Consider the following 19,085-nt stretch of genomic DNA (forward strand, 5'->3'; position numbering starts at 1 on the left):
AGACAAGGGCTGTGGACAGCAGCTCTGGAGTGGTTTAAGGGCTGAGGCGAGCCATCGCCATTGGCTGCAGCGTGTTTACTGCCTGGGATTTTTCTGCGCTCTGGAACTGTTGTTTACGAAAAGGCGCTTGAGCAGATCCGATTTGATCGGGTCCCGCATCTGAAGCACCGCATCGCCGATCATGGATGTGGCGCTGGCTGCATCAGTATGCCTGCATTCAGCGGCGGCTCTACAGGCTCGCATGGAGAGCCGGATCCTATCCAAACAGCGAAAGCAGAGCAGAGTAGCACACTACAAACCCGAGACAACCGATATCAGACACACCAGTCGAGACGAGGCAAGCGGACTCCGATGCACGTACTGGGCTGATATGGAACAAGTGCGTGGACACATGGGAATGAATGCGGATGTGCGCACAACAGCAGGCTCTCGTCGGCCTCTTCTTCATTATCCCACTCTCCTTGTATCGGATGTCCCGGCTTGCCATGTAGACTCTTGGTGACGGCATACTTGAAACTGTCAATTATTTTCTGTTGCGGCCACGCAGCCTGCCATTGCCGACTGTCTGATGATGGCACCAATGCTGACCACTATTACTTCTGCTACGCGTGTGTGCTGCTTGCCTGACACTAAGTGCATATAATACTGGGGCTGCATATTCAGAGCAGGCACATTAAACGGTGTCATGCTAATATCTACTGGCATCTACGCCAAATGCACAACATGTGCTTGCCCTTGTCCTTGCAATGTGTGTTTTGTGATGATACTCTTTATGCGAGTACGAAATAGGTAATGACGCATAGTGTACAGCAGAAAAAATACTATGGTGATGGTTTGCGCTGGTTGCGAATGGTGCTCATCGAATCCTTCCATGCTTGTGTCATCGTCTCAAGTAGGGCTGCGGCGATTTCGCTCTTTTTGGTTAACCGCTCCTTGAATGGATCCGATTTCTTCTCCTCACCTCTGATCCTAACTGGTATGGTGCCTTTATAGCGGCTGCCATCGCACCGAGTGTCCTTTCGCAGATACGGATTTTGGAACAGAGCCTTGTAAAGGTCCTCGGTTAGATCTTGGAGTGTCTCAATGTCATTGTCGGAGTGGAAGTAGTCCAGGATATAATACCCAAAATCTTTGAGTTCGCTGAGATGTTTCACCTTTACTTTTGATACTTCCTTAGCCGATCCCCTTCTCCATTGTCTGACTTCTAGGTCCTCAAGCTCTTCCAACGATCGCCTGTCAGCTTTCTCTCTGCAGATTCCGATGGTGGCGAACCAGCATATGAGATATATCAGCGATTCCCAGTCATCCAACACTGACCGCTCCACATCGAATCCTGAAAGGGTGTTGATGCTCATAAATGGGAGCACTCCAATCTGCCCACTGCGTATAAACCTCCGCTCCTCCTCTACTTTCAGTGCGTTGTCGAAATCAAACAGCAGCCCGCGCAACTGCCCATTTTCATCTGCCACTGCAAGAATCGTCTCATCGCATATGTTCCGATGGAGAATGCCGCACCTATTGAGGATTTCAGCATGGCTGCGCATTGCATCACCCAACACAACGATGAAGTCGTGGACCGAGGTGACCGATTTTAGGGGGAATCCGACAGCCCTCATCACCACCCGTGTGTGAACGCGGAATGGGATAGGCTTTCCTTCCGGCCCAGTGTGGTTGAATAGTGGCCCGAGTACATTTCTCGCGTTGTCCTCCAGCACCTTGCCGTCCACCTGGATGCAAACGTTGCACCAGCCATGGAGTCTGGGCACTATGATTTCCGGATCCGTAACCGCGTCTCTGATCTCGTTGCGGCCACTGGCTAGACCGCCTTCGACCTCGGGCCATGTGTCCTTGATAAGGAACTTTGGCTCAACAGTCCCATTTACAGGCGGATGGTCGCTGGCCAGGAAGCAGCGCCTATGTGGCCCAAACAGATTATCCGCGCTGAACAGGGTCTGGTCGCAGTAATAGGCTGTGGTGGCGCTGCCTGACGACCTGCCGCTGGTGCTCGGGCCCTCGATCATCCAGCACTTGTGCTCGAAGCTCCAGTCAATCGTCGTGTCGAAGCCAAGCTGGTCGAAATCGCACAGTGAAAAGTGCACCAGCACCTCGATGAACTTGGTGCGGCCGTCTGGTGTGGCGACGTCAATGGGTTTGGATGCAAAGACCCTGTCGTTCGACAACAGGCATATCCGCACCTCGGTGTCGCAGATTGATATGCCCCAGAGGAAGCGGCGCCAGTCCTGGCTGGAGTACATGTTTCGGCTGTACAGAAGCAGCTGCGCATGTGCCTGGCGCACCAGCGCTGGGGTCTTGCCGGGCTTCACCTCGACCACAGCGAGCATGTCGCTGTAGTCGACAGGATCTTCTACTAGTGCCACGGCCTTGTTCTTGTGGCTGAGCTCGCGGGTGGCCAGCCCGATATCCACCCGCCGATCATCGTCCTTTCCGACAGGCGCGCAGTCGTATATCTGATATGGCAGGATGTGCCGACGATGCACTGCATCGCACTTCGCGCTGCTTCCTGCTTGTGCGCGGACAAAACTGTCCTCGTTCTTTGCTACAAATAGCGAGAACTGCTGGATCGGCAGGTACATCTTCCGCTCTGCGCGGCCTGATGCTCCAGCGGTCGATCTGACTGCATGAGTGGAGGATATCCACTCATTGAGCGACTCGACCATAGCCTGAGTGTCGGGGCTAGGTGCTGGCACTGGTGGCGGGTGGGAGTCGCTGATGGGTAGTGGCTGCTGCTGCCCCTGCCGCGTGCTGGGATGGACAGTTGCTGCGCCTGTACGGTTGGCCGCCATGTCGTTGGCCACATCGAGGTGGCACTCAAGCTCTGCCGAAATGTGGTCTGTGATCTCGGCTGCCAGGTCAGCCTTGTCCTTGGTACGGGGGTGGAGGAGGCCAAGAACAGCGTCGATGTCGCCGAGAAGACACTCGCTGACCCAGAGGGATGCCTCCTTGTCCCTCTCTGCCTTGAGATCGCTCGGCGACATCACCTTGTTCGACTGTACAGTCGAGTTGTTCGCCGTGGACTTGACGGGGGTCTGCTTGCTGTTCTTGACGATGGCTGGGTTCACTGGCGCATCTACAGGCAAAAGCGGCATAGATGTTGTTTGTCAGTACCTGGCCAACTCTGGTGCTCAAGTCGATACCCGCTTGAATGCACTTACCGCTTTTCTTAGCCTTCGTGAGCTTGGTGACAGGCGGCGAGTGGAACAGGGCCGGTTTCTTGTCGCAAGGTGGATTTTCAGCGATACGGCGCTCCGTGCTGGAGCGGACCGGTGTGGTGAGCTGTGAGACCGGTAATGCGGACATGTCACCTTCGGCAGCCGGGTGTTCCGCAATAGCGTGCGCATTGTTGTGATGGTCAGGCGTGCGGGGATCGCTGACTGGGAATGCCGAAATGGGGCTGTCCAGGATCGAGTCTTCTGCGATGGTGCTCAGGCGAGTGGTGCCGTCGAGGAGATGGCGGCTATATGCGTCACCAAGGTTGAGCGGCACCGGTGAGCGGTCCTGTGCGGTCAGCACAGCTGTCGGCTTGCGCTTCTTTGGGGCGCTGGGGGCCACCTCCTGCCTACGCTTCGATGGCGGAGGTGTGTCGAAAGGCATGTTCTACACTATCGATAATAGTAGTAACAGCGATATATAATAAACGAAAAGTTTCTGAAAATGCGCAGCTCAGTAAAAATGCCAGCTGCAAAAGTAAGGAAGGCTCGCACTATTCCTGGATTTCTGGCACAAGAGCTGCTCCTTCGCTTGTTGCAAAAAGCTCTGATCAAGGGCTGCTGGGTGGCGCAGGAGCAGTCCTGGAATGGCCCATGGCTGCGGCTACATGCACAACTTCGGCAACAAGTGTAGTTAGAGTTGTGCGATCAGTCAAGTGCCAGCCGGACGCATTGGGCAAACGCAAGTTCTATCGTGCAACGATTTACGTGTGTATTTCCATATGCTGATCGCACATCCAGCAAGCACTACAGCATCTGCGTAGATCGAAACATGCTACCGACTACTCCCCGAGAGACGTGCCACTGGCTGCCTGCAAAATGGGAGTGGGATGCGGCTCCTCCAGCATCTGTTTACACGAATGCCTCACAGCCCAAAATCTGCCATGCACCGCCAGGGGATATATTGTGTACCCTTTCTCACAGCGCGTGTCTGCCAGCCGCTTTATCTCTCACCACTACCACAACCTTAAACCCAGGCATGGACGGCTACCTGCACAGCGACACCGGAAAAGACAGCGACATCGAGGTAACGCTCGAGGACGACAACTCCTCCGACGACCAGCAGCAGCAGCCCACCAGCACCCGGACATTCACCCCCAAAGCCCGTTCGCAAACAGCGCAGCAGGTGGACGATGGCCAGGAGCAGCCGTACCTGCCGCGTCTCAAGACCAGCATCATCCAGATGGTCCTGAACATCAACAGCGAGCTGATCAGGCTCTGCCAAGAGTACCAGAACAACAGCCTGATGGACGACCCGCAGCTGATCATGTACCAGAACCGGCTGCAGACCAACCTGGCATACCTGGCCAGCGTCGCCGACAATTACCTGGATCCAACTAGAAATGCACCAGACCTGGGACCACTGCCAACACCGACGCTGGCAGACAGCAGCGGATCGACGATTGAGGCGCGGCTGCAGGATGCAAGAGAGGTGTATGCAAAGTATGTGCAGGCGTGGAATGACCGGCAGCTGGAGCTGTCACGGCGAGCAAAGGCGCTGCTAGCCGACGAGGAGAAGGCACAGTTTGCGAGCCTGGACCGAGAGAACCTGAACGAGCAGGTGGTCGAGCTGCTGAGGAACGACAGAGTCAGCTTCGACAAGTCTGGAGACGAGCCGATTTCGCCAGAGACATACACGCCGTTTCCGCCATTCAGGCTGCCGGCGCACACACAGCTGCCACCAGGCGTTCCCCGGTGGACATTCAACAATAGCACAGCAGTGCCTGAGGATAGCAAAAAGTCAACATAGCATAACATTCGTTGTATTTTAATTGCAACAGGGGTAGCACAGTTAGAATGGCCGCGATGCAAGTCAATTAGTTTGATGTGATTTAATTGGACCACTTTTATTTAATTCGCTTCCAGAACACGATGACGGATACGCTATTGCTAATATTGGCATTTGAGAGGATGACAGTCGTTATCGCGTCCGGTTGATTGGGCACTCGCATCTAGTTGTCAGTGCCAATCATTAGTGAAACACCTATTCTTTGAGCGAGAGATTATCGTATACAAGCTTTTTAGGAATCGGTTGTTCAAGTGCTTCTGATTGACATTTTGCTGAGCAGCAGTACCAAATGAACGGCAAGGGCCAGCCATTTGCCAATCTTAGGTATGTAAATGCCTGTGTATAAACCGGTCCACCACATGCTGTGCATTTCGGGAGCTCATCTGCACGGCTGAGCTCGCGGACAAGAACGGAGCCGGCAGCATAAGCCGCTGGATGGGATTTGATTTCGTCGCACTGAGCAGCAACCAGCGATTCGAGCTCCCCGCCCTCAGCACCAATGCACCGGCAAACAGCCTGCATACACAGTGAAGAGAGGCTCGGTACGCGCACAGCATCATCTATACCGATCCACTCCTCCTCGCCAATGAGCCGGTCGGCCATTTCAAAACTGCACTTGTCGACTATCAGCCGGTGCAGCGCTGGCGCATCCAGCAGGTCTCCTGGCAAGAATCCCAGACCAGAGTTATCTGAGACATCCAAAAAGAACAGCCTCTCCATCTGCCCGAGCTCCTTTGGTAAGGCACGGATAAAGTTCCCTGCTAGGAACAGCACACGCAGGTTTTTTAATTTTGGCCACAGGTGGCCGAGATTCTCGAGACAGTTGTTCTCCAGGTTCAGGGTCTCCAGGCATGGCAGGTCGAACAGTGCAGCAGGCAGTTCGCGCAGATTGTTCTGTGGCATGCGGAGCTCGACCAGGTAATCCATGTACTGGATCGCAGTTCGCGGGATTGTCAGGCGGCAGATTGACTGGTTGGCCAGATTCAGTCGGTGCATGGCTGGCAGGCTCGTTGTTTTGCCGCGCGCCGAGTCCGATTTCGTAAAGTCGCGGGTTAGCTGCCAGTGCTGCTGCCGCTTGTTCTTCTTTTCGCGCTGCTGGCGTATGCTGTCGAGGTGTGTGGGCGGCGGATCAGACGAGGGCGCCATAGCCCAGAGCGTTAGGAAGTGCTCGGGATACGGCGACCACATGTGGCGCTGCACTTCGCGTTTTTCTGCTCGGTTGTCTGCCTGCATCTTTACTTTTTATATAAGGTGTGCAAATAGCATGTATGTATCAGAGCTGGAACTGGTGGTAGAGACAGAGGTTATTAGAGACAAAAAATAATCAGCGGAACTCGAAAAGGCTGAAAAACACGGGTCGAGAGAGAGAGAGGGTACATATGGATCGTGGGGGTTGTGGGGAATCATAAATATAGAGCGAAAGGAATGTACCGGCATCCCTGCTTGGTCATATAGACATGAGCATGCCACGTAGACATGGTAGAGGTGGTGCGAAGGGAAGATAAAATTAGCTGTCAGGCCCCGCCTGTTTGCACAGCCTCCTCGCGTGCGACAGCTCCCGCCTTAGCCACTGGTTCTCAAGCTCAATGGTGCGCATATGCAAGCGTACAGTCTCTGGTGTATCATCGATCGGGTCTCTCTTGACGAGCTCGACTAGCAGATCGTTCTGGTTCTGCAGCACCGAAACAGTAGCTTTCAGTGCCTGTAGCTCCTTCTCTAGCTCGCCAACCCGCGTATCGGGGCACATTGTGATTTGGAGGCCAGTCTTCGCCATGTTGTCGTCTGGTTGGCTGCCTGGTTGATTGATGGCGATCGACGCTGGCTGATGTTTTTGTTTTGACACAACTGCCACAGCTATTTCGGGCGACGGGTCGTAGTCGGGCACGGTCGGCGAAGCAATGTCCTCCACAACACCAGAGTCGGTAGGGTCGTCGGCAGACTCGTAGTCAGGTAAGAAGGCAACATTGGTGTCGAACCGCACCTTGCTGGCGGGGTCCTCAGCGGGGTTGTACAGGGACTCGTCTGACGGCACTTTGCGTAGAGCTGACACGCGGCTCTTGAGCTTGCGCTTCAGATTGTCGGTGTCACTGGCGGCGCGGGCGTTGAAGAAGGTGTTGCGGAAAACCACGGGGTCAAGCATCATATCGTTGTCGATTGGCCGGCCATTCTGCATCGTCGCTGAGACGCGCCCATGTACCATCGGTATCAGATTGGGCGGGTTCTCGCGGGTAGGCGATGGGAGGCGGTTTGAATACGACTCCAGTCCGGACCTTGTGTGGTGGTGGCTGCTGCTAGGCGGGCGCGAGACAGTATCGAGCGGCGGCAGCTGCTGGGTGATGCTGACGATGCTGCGGCGGTCGCCCTTTGGCCAGAACGACTGGGATTCGTTTGGGCGGTTCTGGTCAGCAGTCGAAGATGCCAGCGTCTCGCTGCTAAACAAGGTTGACCCGCTGTTTTCTGAAAAGCGCTTGCTGGCAGGCCCTGAGTCAGCATGCGCAGCTGGCGTGCTCCTGGCAGGAGTGTATTTTGTTGGGCGCGAATATCCACGGGCGCGCTGCTGCATGGCTGGCTCGTCTATTGGGCCAAGGTTTCCGGTGAAGGTGGCCGAGTATCTGGCATCCTCGCCCTCATCTTCCGATATGCGCTCGAGTCCCATGACCGCGGCGGTATCGGCAGCATTGCCATTCGCCGCAGCTGGCTTCTGCGAGCGCAACAGCAGCGTGCGAAACAACGGCTTGCTTTTGCTCTCACTCTTCCCCGTGTACGCGCCCAGCGTGCGCCGGATCGATTCTGCACTGACATCGGCGTCGTAGAGGGTGTCTGCACTTGGGCGGCTGCCCCACGGCAAGTCCATGCTGTAGCTGGGCATGCCGCCGGTTTTCCGCACTGCATCTACAGAGACCCGCATGGTTGGGTCGGCTGTTCCGGGGCGTTTGATGCTAAGCGAGTTTGTCCGCACCGGCTGGAGGTCGACCTGTGCCGAGATGCTGCGGTGCCGCGCACTGATGCTGGGCCCACCAAGTGACAAGTGCTTGTTGATAATTGATGCCGTGTCGGCTTTTTCGCCCAGCGTGGTCGGCGGGCCAATGTTGACTGGCGTCAGGGCGCCGTCACTGTGGCACGTCTCCTGGCCGCTATCGGGCGTGCTGTTGGAGACGTGCGATTTGCTGGAGGTCAAACTCACTGACGATGCGCTGTGGCTTGGGCTGCTGTTGACCTTGGAGCCATTTGTACGTTTGCCAAAGTTAACGGACGACTTTTTACGTAGTCGCCCCCACAGCCCGCGCGACTCTCTGTGGCTGCTCGAATTACTGCTGTTGGTCGATGAGCTGCTATGGAACCGCTCGTCGCTGCCCCAGCTCTGTCGTACTGATGATCGGTCGACGCCAGTGTCTGTGCGCAACATGATTTTTATTGGGTATTTGTGCAGGTCCGGGTTAGAAAGCAATACAAAGCACGGGGCTAATAGGGTGGATGGTTGTTCAAGGGGCGGTGTATGATAAGGTTAATGAAATAAGGGGTAGAAAGGGTTAGAATAATTAATAGGCGAGGAAATAAGTGATAGGAGAGAAGAGGAGGGTGCGCCCAGCAGGGCCGAGTTCCTTGACTGTACCTGGCTGCACTGCCTGTGCTTTTGCCAACCACAGCAAATGCGCGTGCGTAAACAAAATTTTAGCGCATACAGTCATCGTGTTGCCTGGCCCGTTTTGGGGGTGGAAGGGGGCCTGTTGCGTGAAGTGGCTCTCTCCCCGCTATTCACGCGCATCCAAGGCAAGGATCGGCAAGACTTGCCTGCTTTTTTCGCGCTCTTTGCGATCAAATGGAAACAGCCGGTTTCTAAACTTATCTGTCTTCGACATTCGCCATATTTTGGTTTGGCCAATCGGCCGTCGTAGTTGTTGCTCCTTCTGTCCGGTCCACATAGCGGTCTGGTGTATATCGGCTGTGTGGGCAGCGCAATGCTAGAAAATAGAAGACGGTCCCCCTACTGATTACCGTTGAAAGGGGGAGGATGGCTGGACGAACGGCATTAATCAATCTGTGCAACCGCGCCGGCTGTGCTCCTGCGAAGCAACCTCGAGGGCACACAAAAATTCCCATCAGAAATTCTACACGCGCGCCTATGTAAGCGCACATGCTTATCCTCTCCTTTTCCCTATCAACTGGAACCCCTCATGTCGAGCTCGTCCCTTGCTCGAGAGTCCCTGGCTGTGCATCTGCTCTTTAAGTACACCTTTTGGCTTGTGAAAAAAGGACATCGACTTTTTGTGGTCAATGCAGTTTCGTGTGATCCTCTTGGCTGACCAGCGAAGCCCAGCAAATCCCCGTGCACCATGAGGAGATGTGCTGCGACTTTTCTGTGCTAAGGGGGATTTGGCCACACAGCGATGCTCGTGGACCGCATGGTTCCGGGCGCGCGTTGCGGACTGTGAACCAGCGGCCCAAAGGCACTGCAGCTCCCGCCTGCCCGGGATCTGGCGAAGCTTAATTTGCGAATCAATGTGGTGCGAATGAAATTAATTGTTTGCCGTGTGCGGAAATTGGCCAACCCACGTGACGAGCTCTGACGAAGCTGTTTTACCTTTCGTTCACACGCAAGCTTCCAGCTCTTCCCATCACACCAGTGCTCTGTACTTTTGACCGCACTTATTTGGGAGACCCACTACGCTTTAGACTTTTTTCCACGACGAAATGGGCAAACGCGACGAACACCTGGATGGGCCGGCGCAGCCAAAGCCGCCGAGTCGCGCATGGACGGCGGCCAAGGTGCTGGTGCCTGGGCTGGTGCTGTATCTGGTGAACGCGTACCTCGGATACCCGATTCGGGTAACACCAAGTGAGCCCACGAAGCCAACAGAGCCGGTGCTTGAGCTGCGCGAAGTGTTTATGCAGTCGACTCCGCAGCCACCATCATCGCTGACATCCCTGTACGCACAGGGCACAAAGGAGGGTCGCCTGGCGTTGCATGCGTGGTACGAGGACCAGGCATCGCAGGCACATAGCCGCGGCTACACGTTCCCGCATCGGCTTGCCCGCTGGACAAAGCCAGCGACAGGCTACATGGGGCATATGCTGGGAGTGGCGAGCAAGGAGCCACAGCATGCGATCACGTTCGAACGCTCGCAGGCGGCGGCGCCAATGAAGATTGTGCAGATGGCAGGCGTGGGCGAAAAGGTGCATGCGACTGGAACGGGCCGACTGCTGAATGGACTGCGCAATCAGTACTTGTCGAGCGCACATGGCAGGCAGCACAGCTACTGGTCGGCAACGCCCGAGCGCGGCGTGGCCTTTGAGGATTATTACTTTAACAACCGCTTTGCGGCGCAGGACAATGGCGACGATGATTCTGATGACGACGATTATCCGCCGCCTGACCCCGCCAGGGACAAGTGGGAATATTATGTGGAAGACGGGCTGCGCGTGCCCAACATTACCCACAAGCCGACGCTGCTGAGCCTGGCGCGCATGGCGGCGAATGCGTACCAGCCGACGACCTCTGATACGTGGGAGCAGCTGGGCGACCGGTGGGATACTCACGACTCGTTCGGGTGGGCCAGCGACGGGCTGCGCGGCCACGTGTTTGCCGACGCAAAGAACTCGACGGTGGTGATTTCGTTCAAGGGCACGTCGTCGACGTTCTTCCTGGGTGGCGGTTCCGAGACATCGGCCAAGGACAAGTACAACGACAACCGTCTGTTTTCGTGCTGCTGCGGGTATGTCGACTTTTCATGGTCGACGGTCTGTGACTGCCACATGTCGGGGTTCAAGTGCAACGCCAACTGCCTGCAGGAGAATCTGAGTGACGAGGTCGCCGACAACTACTTCTTTGCGGCCTCGCAGATTTTCATGGATGTGGTGCAGCGCTACCCTGATGCCGACATCATCCTGACCGGGCACTCGCTGGGTGGCTCTGTTGCAGCCATGCTGGGGCTGACTTTTGGGCTTCCGGCTGTTGGCTTCGAAGCCGTCGGCGACATGATGCCGTCGAAGCGCCTGCACCTTCCGCAGCCGCCAGCCATGGTGATGGAGCGCATGCCGCTGTTCCATGTCGGTAACACCGCCGACCCGGTGTTCATGGGCGTGTGCACCGGCCGCACATCCAGCTGCTACTATGCCGGATACGCACTCGAGTCCAAATGCCACAACGGCCGCATGATGGTCTTTGACACGGTTGCCCGCCGTGACTGGCGCCTGGACATCCGCCACCACCGCATCAACGAGGTCATCTACATGGTGTTCGAGCCGTGGGGCCTGTATGATCCCGAGGAGACCCTGCCGGAGCTGGAGCCCGAGGATCGCGACTGCGTCGACTGCGGGCTGTGGAAGTTTGTAGACGACGATACGCCACAGTGAGCACCCCATGTGCTTTTTTCCGGCTTTATCAACAGTGCTTGTCCCATCCTGTGGCTGGGAAGCCGTAGAGCCTGCTGGCTCCATTTTTATTCTCCCGCTCTCCCCACTAATGTGTCTACGGAGAACAGGTTTTCTGGGTTCCTGGCAGCATCCCTCTCTCCTCCGTGACCTCCTTTTTACTTCTATAAATACACTATATTTTATCCACGCTTGCAGCGATTTGGACAGAGGAAATGGCCGACAGCTCGAAAATGGACGACTTTGTCATGCATGGCCTCCCGCTGCAGAGCGGCCGCGAGTTTGACTCTTTGAAGCAATACAGCGGGTAAGAACACTCACCGCCCCCTTTGGCGACGCATGAATTGGGTGCAGCAGTTCCTGAATGCTCAGCACCAGACTCGGTATTTATCCATTTAGCCAGCTCCCGCTCAGTGACGACGGCAAGAATCAGATGTTCTTTTGGCTCGTGACCAACACCACCAACACGCAAAACAAGGACAAGTTCATCCTCTGGCTCAACGGCGGGCCCGGGTGCACCAGCCTGGACGGCGTGTTCATGGAGAACGGGCCGTATAAGTTTGCTGGTTCCAACAAGCTCGAGTTCCGCGACTACAGCCTGTCGCAGCAATTCGACGTTCTGTACGTGGACCAGCCATTCGGCACAGGCTTCAGCACAGCGCCAGCCGACAACTACGAGACGTCGTTCAAGAACGCGACCGAGACGCTGGTTGGCTTCTTCGACAAATTCTACACAGTGTTCCCGGCCTACAAGGACAAGCAGCTGTACATTTCGGGCGAGTCCGAGGCCGGCACATACCTGCCGTACCTAGCGTCGGCAATGATCAAAAAGAAGATGCCGCTGGCCGGAGTCATGATAGGCAACGGGTGGGTTGATCCGCACACCATGTACATGTCGTACGTGGACATTCTGCGCGAGAAGCACCTGCTGACGAATGATGTGCAGAAGAAGATGCTGGCCGGCATGGACGAGTGCACGAAGCTGTATAACAAGGCGCCGCAGCCCGTGCATGTCAATATGTGCGAGCAGATCCCCGAGATATTCATCACCGAGGGCGGCCCGGCGGCCGACCAATGCTACAACATGTACGATCTGAGGCTGACCGACACCCAGCCGTCGTGCGGCATGAACTGGCCGCCCGAGGTCCACATGTATACCGACTACCTGAACCGCAAGGACGTGCAGAAGGCGCTGAACATCCGCGAAGGCGCTGCCCCGGCAGTGTGGACCGAGTGCAATTCGCAGGTGAACACGGTTCTGCGCGACGACAATTCGCCGCCAGCTGTTGATCTATTGCCGCACATCCTCGACAAGGTGCCGGTGCTGATGTTTGTCGGCGACGAGGATTTCCTGTGCAACCACATTGGCATCGAGTGGATGATTGGGAATCTGACGTGGGCCGGCGCCCAGGGGTTCTCGAAATCCGCCGAGGCAACGAACTGGACCGTGGCGCAGGACGTGGCTGGGACCGTGAGGGCCGACCGCGGGCTGACATACGCCCGCATCCTCAATGCGTCGCATATGGTGGGCGTCGACAAGCCGCGCGAAATCCTTGATCTCTTCACCGTGTTCACCAATGCTTCGGCCAGCAATCTGCAATTTGAGTCCAGCTTCCGCTCCGGTGAGGGCAAGGTCACTCTGCCTACTGTCGAGCCCGCCCAGGATTCGCATGTCCTGCGCTGGGCCTTCCTCGGCATGCTGCTATTCACTGTGCTGTCGTTTGCGCTGTGCTTTTTGCGCCGCAAGCAGCTGTTTGCCTGGTGGCATGAGCGCCGCGGGATCCAGCGCCTGGATGACCCGATGGTCACTGGCCGGCGCCTGCATGACGACGAGCTCGACGAGGCATTTATGATGAGCGAGTTCACCTTCAAGCAGCAAGGCCGCTCGAGCGTGGATGTCGAGGGGCTACTGCTGGACGATGATACTGCGTCGAGCCCTGACGACGATGACGACAGAGCTGATACGGTCGTGGCGGAGCCATCATCCCGCCGTCGCCAGTGATGCACCCACACCAGATTTCTGTAAGCTTGGTAAAATACGAAAACAAACTTTCATTGACCAAATCACCCAAATTCTATGCCTCAGTGGCGGGAGCCTCGGCCTCATTGGGGCTCTCCTCCGCCTTCGCCTCACCAGCCGCCTTCTTGGCTGCCTCCTCCTCCTCCTCGGCCTTGACCTTGCGCGCATGCGCCGCTGCCGCCGCATTCATGGCCTCGCCAATCGGCAGATTGAAGATGCTGCTCAAAAGCACGTCGTTCTTGACCAGCTTCTCGTTCTCAGGGGTGCCCTGCGTCAGCGCCTTCTGCCTCTCCTCCTCGCCCATCTCCTCCATCATGATGCTGCGCTGGCAGTTCGCTGCCTCAAAGTTCAGCCGCGTCATCTCCTCGCGCAGCTCCCGGAGCCTCGTGTTATTGACCATCTCCGACGCCGCCTGGAAAATCCCGTTCCCCCACCCCTGCTGCAGCCGCTCGGCCTCCTGCACCACGCTCAGCATCTCTGCCTCCAGCTCCGCCTCAGCCGCCGTAAATTGGTGCTGCAGCTCCTCCGAAATCGCTCCAGACTTCACCAGGTTCGTCAGTGTCTGCTTGTTGGTCTGGATCTCGACTGCCCGCATGATGTCCGTCATGGCACGACGCAGGAGCGCCGACTTCAGCACCGCATCCGTCACTTGCTCCGGAGACGACTTGCGCAGTGTCACCAGCGAGTAGAAGATGTCGCGCTCCGGGTGCGTTGGGTACCAGGCCTCGAGCTTCGCCAGCGACTGCGCCTTGCGCTTGTGGTAGTAGTGCACGAACGTGCCAAACACGATTCCCCAGCCGAAGATGTAGACCAGGAGCATTCCGGTTCCCGACGCCATTGTTGAGTTTCTTTGGTTGATGAAGCGATGGGAAGAGTTGCAAATTGAAAGTGATTTGTGGAATCGCAAGGGAAAAAGGAAACACAGCTCAAGCACGCTATTTCTGGCTGCCATTCTTGCCGCCGCCACCACTAGCCTGGCTCAGGGTGCGGCCATTGGTCCACGTCGAGAAGTTCATGATCGATTACTTTCCAATCTGATCAATAACCAAGATGCTCATGTGACGATTGACGACATGTCTTACATGCGCGGTGCAGCCTCTATGAATGTCGCCCACAGTAGCTACACCACGCATGGCGAGGGGCAACGAGTCGCCTGCAGCGATCGTACCTGCAATCCCACACTCGTCCCACTACCAAACAAGGGGCAGTCCTGTCTGCTTTCTTGCAGATGACAAACCCACCATCTGCCCATTGGCACACATTCCCAGACGCGCAACAAAGAAATCAGCGACGCTGAGAAACCGGGTGGATGTATGGATTGTCATTAAGTGCCATAGCGGTCTCTGGTATTGAAATGTCCCTGGGTTCAATGTCGAAAATAGAACACAGCAACTTGGCGGGATTCACGCTCCTCCCTCCCCCGCTTTCCGGATATTCAATTCACAGATGGAAGGAGGATTCTTAGTGCAGTTGTTTTGTAGAATGCAGAGCGCCATCCTGTTTTCGACATGTTGTGATGCGAGCTCTGGGCCACCCTCTATTCTTTCTGCAGCCCTCCTCAGCCTAATGAAAATCTATTCCCCTCCCCACACATCCGTCGAGTGACAAATACCATATATAAATGGCACGCGGACCATTCATGGATGCTGCCGACTGCCAGTCGCCTACTACCTACATTCCTCCTTCATTTCTCTGTAATAATCCCGCATTGTCTATCATTCCTATTTATACCTCTTGTATATTCCCTTTACATTTGACGACCCGATAATGGCCCGTGGAGCTCAAGAGTACCAGCCCGCCTCTGAGGCTGAGCACATCGTATTTTATGTAATCTGCGGAATCAACCTGCTCAACGTCCCCCTAATGCTCTACGCCCTGATATACCGGTCATACCTCCCCATACGGTGCAAACAGGTAGCGTTCAGTGCCGGGATGGGCTTCGGATGCATGGTACTCAATATCGGCCTCTGTCTATCGCTGGGGATGCTTGGGTTCGACGGGCCTATCCTCTCACAGTGCTTTGCCTGGGTATCGTGGGTCACACTAACACTGGGTATTGGCGTGTTTTTCTCCCTGATATGCATGCGAATGATTATTTTTTACCGCATATTTGTCTCACGCAATCAGCGCACATACAAAGAATCGACTGTCAAGCGCATTGTGTTCCTTTACTGGCCGCTGCTGATACTCTGGCTCCCTGCATTTGTGACTAGCATTGTCGGCCAAACCATATCAAGCAAAAGCATTGCGGCTTTGACCACGACCAGCGATGGCATAGCTGTGTGCAAGGTGGTACCCGCCTATTTGCACTTCATATTTGCATATGCTATGGCCCTGGTTGTCGTTGCCTGGGCGCTATACTACCGGATGCGCCACATTCCCAAAGCGTTCAACGAGTTCAGGCTCTCGTTTTGGATGCTCTCGATATTCACCATGCTGCTGACCTTCAATATCACGATGCTGGCGCTCAGCTATATGGCACTCGCCTGGACACGCATTACCTTGGCAGTGTGCAATACGCTATTCTTTAACGCTTACATGTGGCAGGTACTAGGCCCGCCCATCTACGGACACATCTTCCATCGTCAGGAAACGCTATGCAGAATAATTGACCTTATTCACCAGGAGTCATTGTCAGCACGGCATATGAACGCAGGCAGCGGGTACAAAGAGCTGTATGGTTTCGATGATACAGACTCTATTACCCATGGAGACGATAAGTCAACCCACCGCGGCAATTCCGAGTCCAAGTATATCGGTTCAGTCATGGATATTGCTTATTATCCGCACATTGAGAGCATGTCTGACTCTGAGTTCTCGATCACAGCAGGCAACAAGGGGCCGAGACAAATTATATAAATAACGTCCTGTAGCAACAACAAAACTGTCTTACACAATATTACTGCGAGAGATGCTAGGGGTCTAGAATACAGTCATGCATGTGTCTTTAGAGGCTTGTGCCACTAAGCAGAGGACGTATACCATCTGCCAGAGATATTGTACGTGCTAGAGTGAGGATTTCTTCAACCCAAACATCTAGTTCGCGAGTACACTGGTTGTTCCTTGGCTTCACACATTTCGAGATGATTGAGTACGAGGGATAGTAAAGGTGTTTTTTTACGATGATATCAAAAATGTGTAATCATGTTGCCTTCTTGGGAAACACATCTCCTCTTCATCCAACTAGTAGCACACCAGCCACTTTGGTGGTCGAGCCTACTAGTTGACTCCAACACGAAGTCAGAGGAGAGACAGGCAGTCACCTGTGATGGTGTAATTATAGGAACCGAGATATATGTCAATACCCCACAGTCTGCCTTAACGGCACAGCTTGCACCAGTAGAGCTGGTCTAGTTTGGAAGGGGCCATGATAGTACCCACAAAAGAAAGGAAGAGCGGCTAATAAAGCCCGTGCAAAGGCACCATCTGCGAAGAAAAATACTTGCCAACACTGGCTAGAATTTAGTAGTTTGTAGATGTGAGATATTTTTTCAAGAGCAGTTCCCTTCAAATGCTGCCATTTGATAACTGTATTGAAGGATCACAGTGATGTGAGAGATCGGTAAAGCTGACACTAAACAGGAGCGCAGGAGTGATGCTGCCAAGTAACCTGGCCTCGAGTCAAGTGGGTGGGTGAAGAGTTGGATTGAAGGATCATATTATTTTTGGAGTGAATTAATACATGTCGTGTTCCTGATGATGAATGATATTGGCTGTAATTTTCTGTACTCTGAATTGCATACTATCCCCCTTCTCATAATATCTCTTGCACAGGTTTCTGAGGGTGGTCCTTCTGAGCATCCAAAGCTGTTTGGTGCTGGCATAATGTGAAGGATGAATGTGTATATGCGAGAAAATGCCTGGATGAGAAAACAAAGTGTCGTGTGCTTGCAAGGAAGTCGTGCATTCTTGTGGTGGAGTGCAAAAGAGGGTGAAGCCTTTCAATCAATCAAGGACGCTCTAGTGGATGGGCAGACAAGCAGTTGTAGAATATAAAACCTTGTATATAGGAATGTCCTGTGGCTATAAATACAGGTAGCTCAACTGGCTGTCATATGTTCCTCATCTACCATCGTCATTCCTTTCTTACACTAGTATTTTGTCTATCTATATGTCATGCCGCTAGGGTGGTTCCGACTCACCCAAGGCGGATTACTTACTGAAAGTGGCGCAGCTTTATCCAGGGCCATACGCGGCTTAGATGAGGTCTCAGTATGTGCACTTGGTGCTTGCTTAAATACTCCTTGCTGGCTCCTAGCAGCAGGGATTCCTTCTGGTTTTTCCAATATATTTTTGTGAACACTTACTTTTGGTTTTATCAGCACATTTATAATCATCACTAGGAGAACACGCTACCTAGTTTCCTCTTCCCTGACATTTGACCTAGGTCGTTTTAGGCATGCACCATATTATTTAAGTATATTTTGTGGGCTATGATGAGTACTGACAGAAGAAAGGCACCTAGCACCACAAATATATATCATCTGTAAATTCAGGTCTCATGATGAAAGTACATGTGGGATACAGCACCAGTGCCTCTAAGCATACTGGAAAAGATACATGTTATTGCATAATACTCTCAATACTGCACTGGACTTAGTTTATAACAGAACGATTGGTGAGGGCATGTGTAAATCACCTTTGTGTGCAATATATGTACAGTTCACTTGAAAACAAAAGTGCCCAAGGTAGTACTTGGGGATATGTGTGGTGCCAGGTGCCTTTCTTCTGTCAGTACTCATCATAGCCCACAAAATATACTTAAATAATATGGTGCGTGCCTAAAACGACCTAGGTCAAATGTCAGGGAAGAGGAAACTAGGTAGCGTGTTCTCCTAGTGATGATTATAAATGTGCTGATAAAACCAAAAGTAAGCATTCACAAAAATATATTGGAAAAACCAGAAGGAATCCCTGCTGCTAGGAGCCAGCAAGGGGTATTTAAGCAAGCGCCGAGTGCACATACTGAGCCCTCATCTAAGCCGCATACGGCCCTGGATAAAGCTGCGCCACTTTCAGTGAGTAATCCGCCTTGGGTGAGTCGGAACCACCCTAGCGGCATAACATTAAATATTTTGCTGCTTGTTCATTCTGCAGCTTCTAAAAAAAAGCCGATTACGGCCCGAGTCTGAAAGGAAGAGAAATGTACCCTCTGCGTATGACTTGTTAGGCTCATCAACAAGGTGGTTTTCTATCCCATCTCTTTCAATAGTACTGCTGCAATCTTTGCTATCTGCTCGTTGGTATATTGATCTTGAGAAGGTATAATTGTTTCTTCAAGATCGCCATGGCCCTCTTTCCAATCTTTCCTCACACAGCCGTACTCGCAATCCGTCAGTTTGATAGTTGCCGAAAGAGCAGAAATAAAGGATACAAGGATGAAGGCTGCTTTTCCCACTTCATATAGTAGACCAAAAGAAAGAGAAATAGCCATTGCTTGTCTGGCAGGAATAAATAGTATATATTGTGAACAGATCAAATATAAAAGCGGAGTATAGCAGCAGATTCCTTGCAACCAGCCACAGCCCCATGCATCTAGAATCTAATTCTTTGGTATTGTTTGGTTTCAAGAACATAATAGTATTGTATACAAAAGTTGCATGTTTGCGGCCATGTTTACATTTCTGTCGAAAATCGAGCTAGATACTGTACCATCAATCCAGTCATATCAATAGCC

General features: G+C 53.7%; 9 protein-coding genes across 9 annotated transcripts; 4 read left to right on the plus strand and 5 right to left on the minus strand.

Moving 5' to 3' along the window:
- Nucleotides 1–794: 794 nt before the first annotated feature.
- DL89DRAFT_267483 (uncharacterized protein) lies at nt 795–1,401 on the minus strand. Its single transcript, XM_040887514.1, has one exon. It carries the CDS (start codon nt 1,353–1,355, stop codon nt 822–824), a length of 534 nt encoding a protein of 177 aa, XP_040743904.1. The 5' UTR covers nt 1,356–1,401; the 3' UTR covers nt 795–821.
- Nucleotides 1,402–4,170: 2,769 nt separating this feature from the next.
- Nucleotides 4,171–5,069, plus strand: DL89DRAFT_267484 (uncharacterized protein). Its single transcript, XM_040887515.1, has one exon. The coding sequence runs from the start codon at nt 4,207–4,209 to the stop codon at nt 4,975–4,977; it is 771 nt and encodes a 256-aa protein (XP_040743905.1). The 5' UTR covers nt 4,171–4,206; the 3' UTR covers nt 4,978–5,069.
- A 2-nt stretch (nt 5,070–5,071) lies between these two features.
- DL89DRAFT_322661 (L domain-like protein) lies at nt 5,072–6,249 on the minus strand (the record flags this gene model as incomplete). Its single annotated transcript, XM_040891349.1, has 3 exons — nt 5,072–5,399; nt 5,428–5,505; nt 5,563–6,249. 3 exons carry the CDS (start codon nt 6,247–6,249, stop codon nt 5,337–5,339), a joined length of 828 nt encoding a protein of 275 aa, XP_040743906.1. The 3' UTR covers nt 5,072–5,336.
- A 274-nt stretch (nt 6,250–6,523) lies between these two features.
- On the minus strand, nt 6,524–8,422 carry DL89DRAFT_257526 (uncharacterized protein; the record flags this gene model as incomplete). Its single annotated transcript, XM_040885537.1, has 1 exon — nt 6,524–8,422. One exon carries the CDS (start codon nt 8,420–8,422, stop codon nt 6,524–6,526), a length of 1,899 nt encoding a protein of 632 aa, XP_040743907.1.
- Nucleotides 8,423–9,679: 1,257 nt separating this feature from the next.
- DL89DRAFT_267486 (alpha/beta-hydrolase) lies at nt 9,680–11,580 on the plus strand. The gene has a single exon (XM_040887516.1). The coding sequence runs from the start codon at nt 9,709–9,711 to the stop codon at nt 11,368–11,370; it is 1,662 nt and encodes a 553-aa protein (XP_040743908.1). The 5' UTR covers nt 9,680–9,708; the 3' UTR covers nt 11,371–11,580.
- Nucleotides 11,524–13,449, plus strand: DL89DRAFT_267487 (alpha/beta-hydrolase). The gene is made up of 2 exons (XM_040887517.1): nt 11,524–11,695; nt 11,788–13,449. The coding sequence occupies exons 1-2, from the start codon at nt 11,604–11,606 to the stop codon at nt 13,388–13,390; spliced, it is 1,695 nt and encodes a 564-aa protein (XP_040743909.1). The 5' UTR covers nt 11,524–11,603; the 3' UTR covers nt 13,391–13,449.
- On the minus strand, nt 13,449–14,330 carry DL89DRAFT_267488 (uncharacterized protein). Its single transcript, XM_040887518.1, has one exon. It carries the CDS (start codon nt 14,244–14,246, stop codon nt 13,464–13,466), a length of 783 nt encoding a protein of 260 aa, XP_040743910.1. The 5' UTR covers nt 14,247–14,330; the 3' UTR covers nt 13,449–13,463.
- A 742-nt stretch (nt 14,331–15,072) lies between these two features.
- DL89DRAFT_267489 (uncharacterized protein) lies at nt 15,073–16,319 on the plus strand. The gene has a single exon (XM_040887519.1). It carries the CDS (start codon nt 15,176–15,178, stop codon nt 16,265–16,267), a length of 1,092 nt encoding a protein of 363 aa, XP_040743911.1. The 5' UTR covers nt 15,073–15,175; the 3' UTR covers nt 16,268–16,319.
- Nucleotides 16,320–18,330: 2,011 nt separating this feature from the next.
- On the minus strand, nt 18,331–18,856 carry DL89DRAFT_267490 (uncharacterized protein). Its single transcript, XM_040887520.1, has one exon. It carries the CDS (start codon nt 18,840–18,842, stop codon nt 18,600–18,602), a length of 243 nt encoding a protein of 80 aa, XP_040743912.1. The 5' UTR covers nt 18,843–18,856; the 3' UTR covers nt 18,331–18,599.
- Nucleotides 18,857–19,085: the final 229 nt, after the last annotated feature.

The sequence above is a fragment of the Linderina pennispora genome (genome assembly GCF_002104995.1).
Source record: "Linderina pennispora strain ATCC 12442 chromosome Unknown DL89scaffold_6, whole genome shotgun sequence".
Classification (NCBI taxonomy): domain Eukaryota; kingdom Fungi; phylum Kickxellomycota; class Kickxellomycetes; order Kickxellales; family Kickxellaceae; genus Linderina; species Linderina pennispora.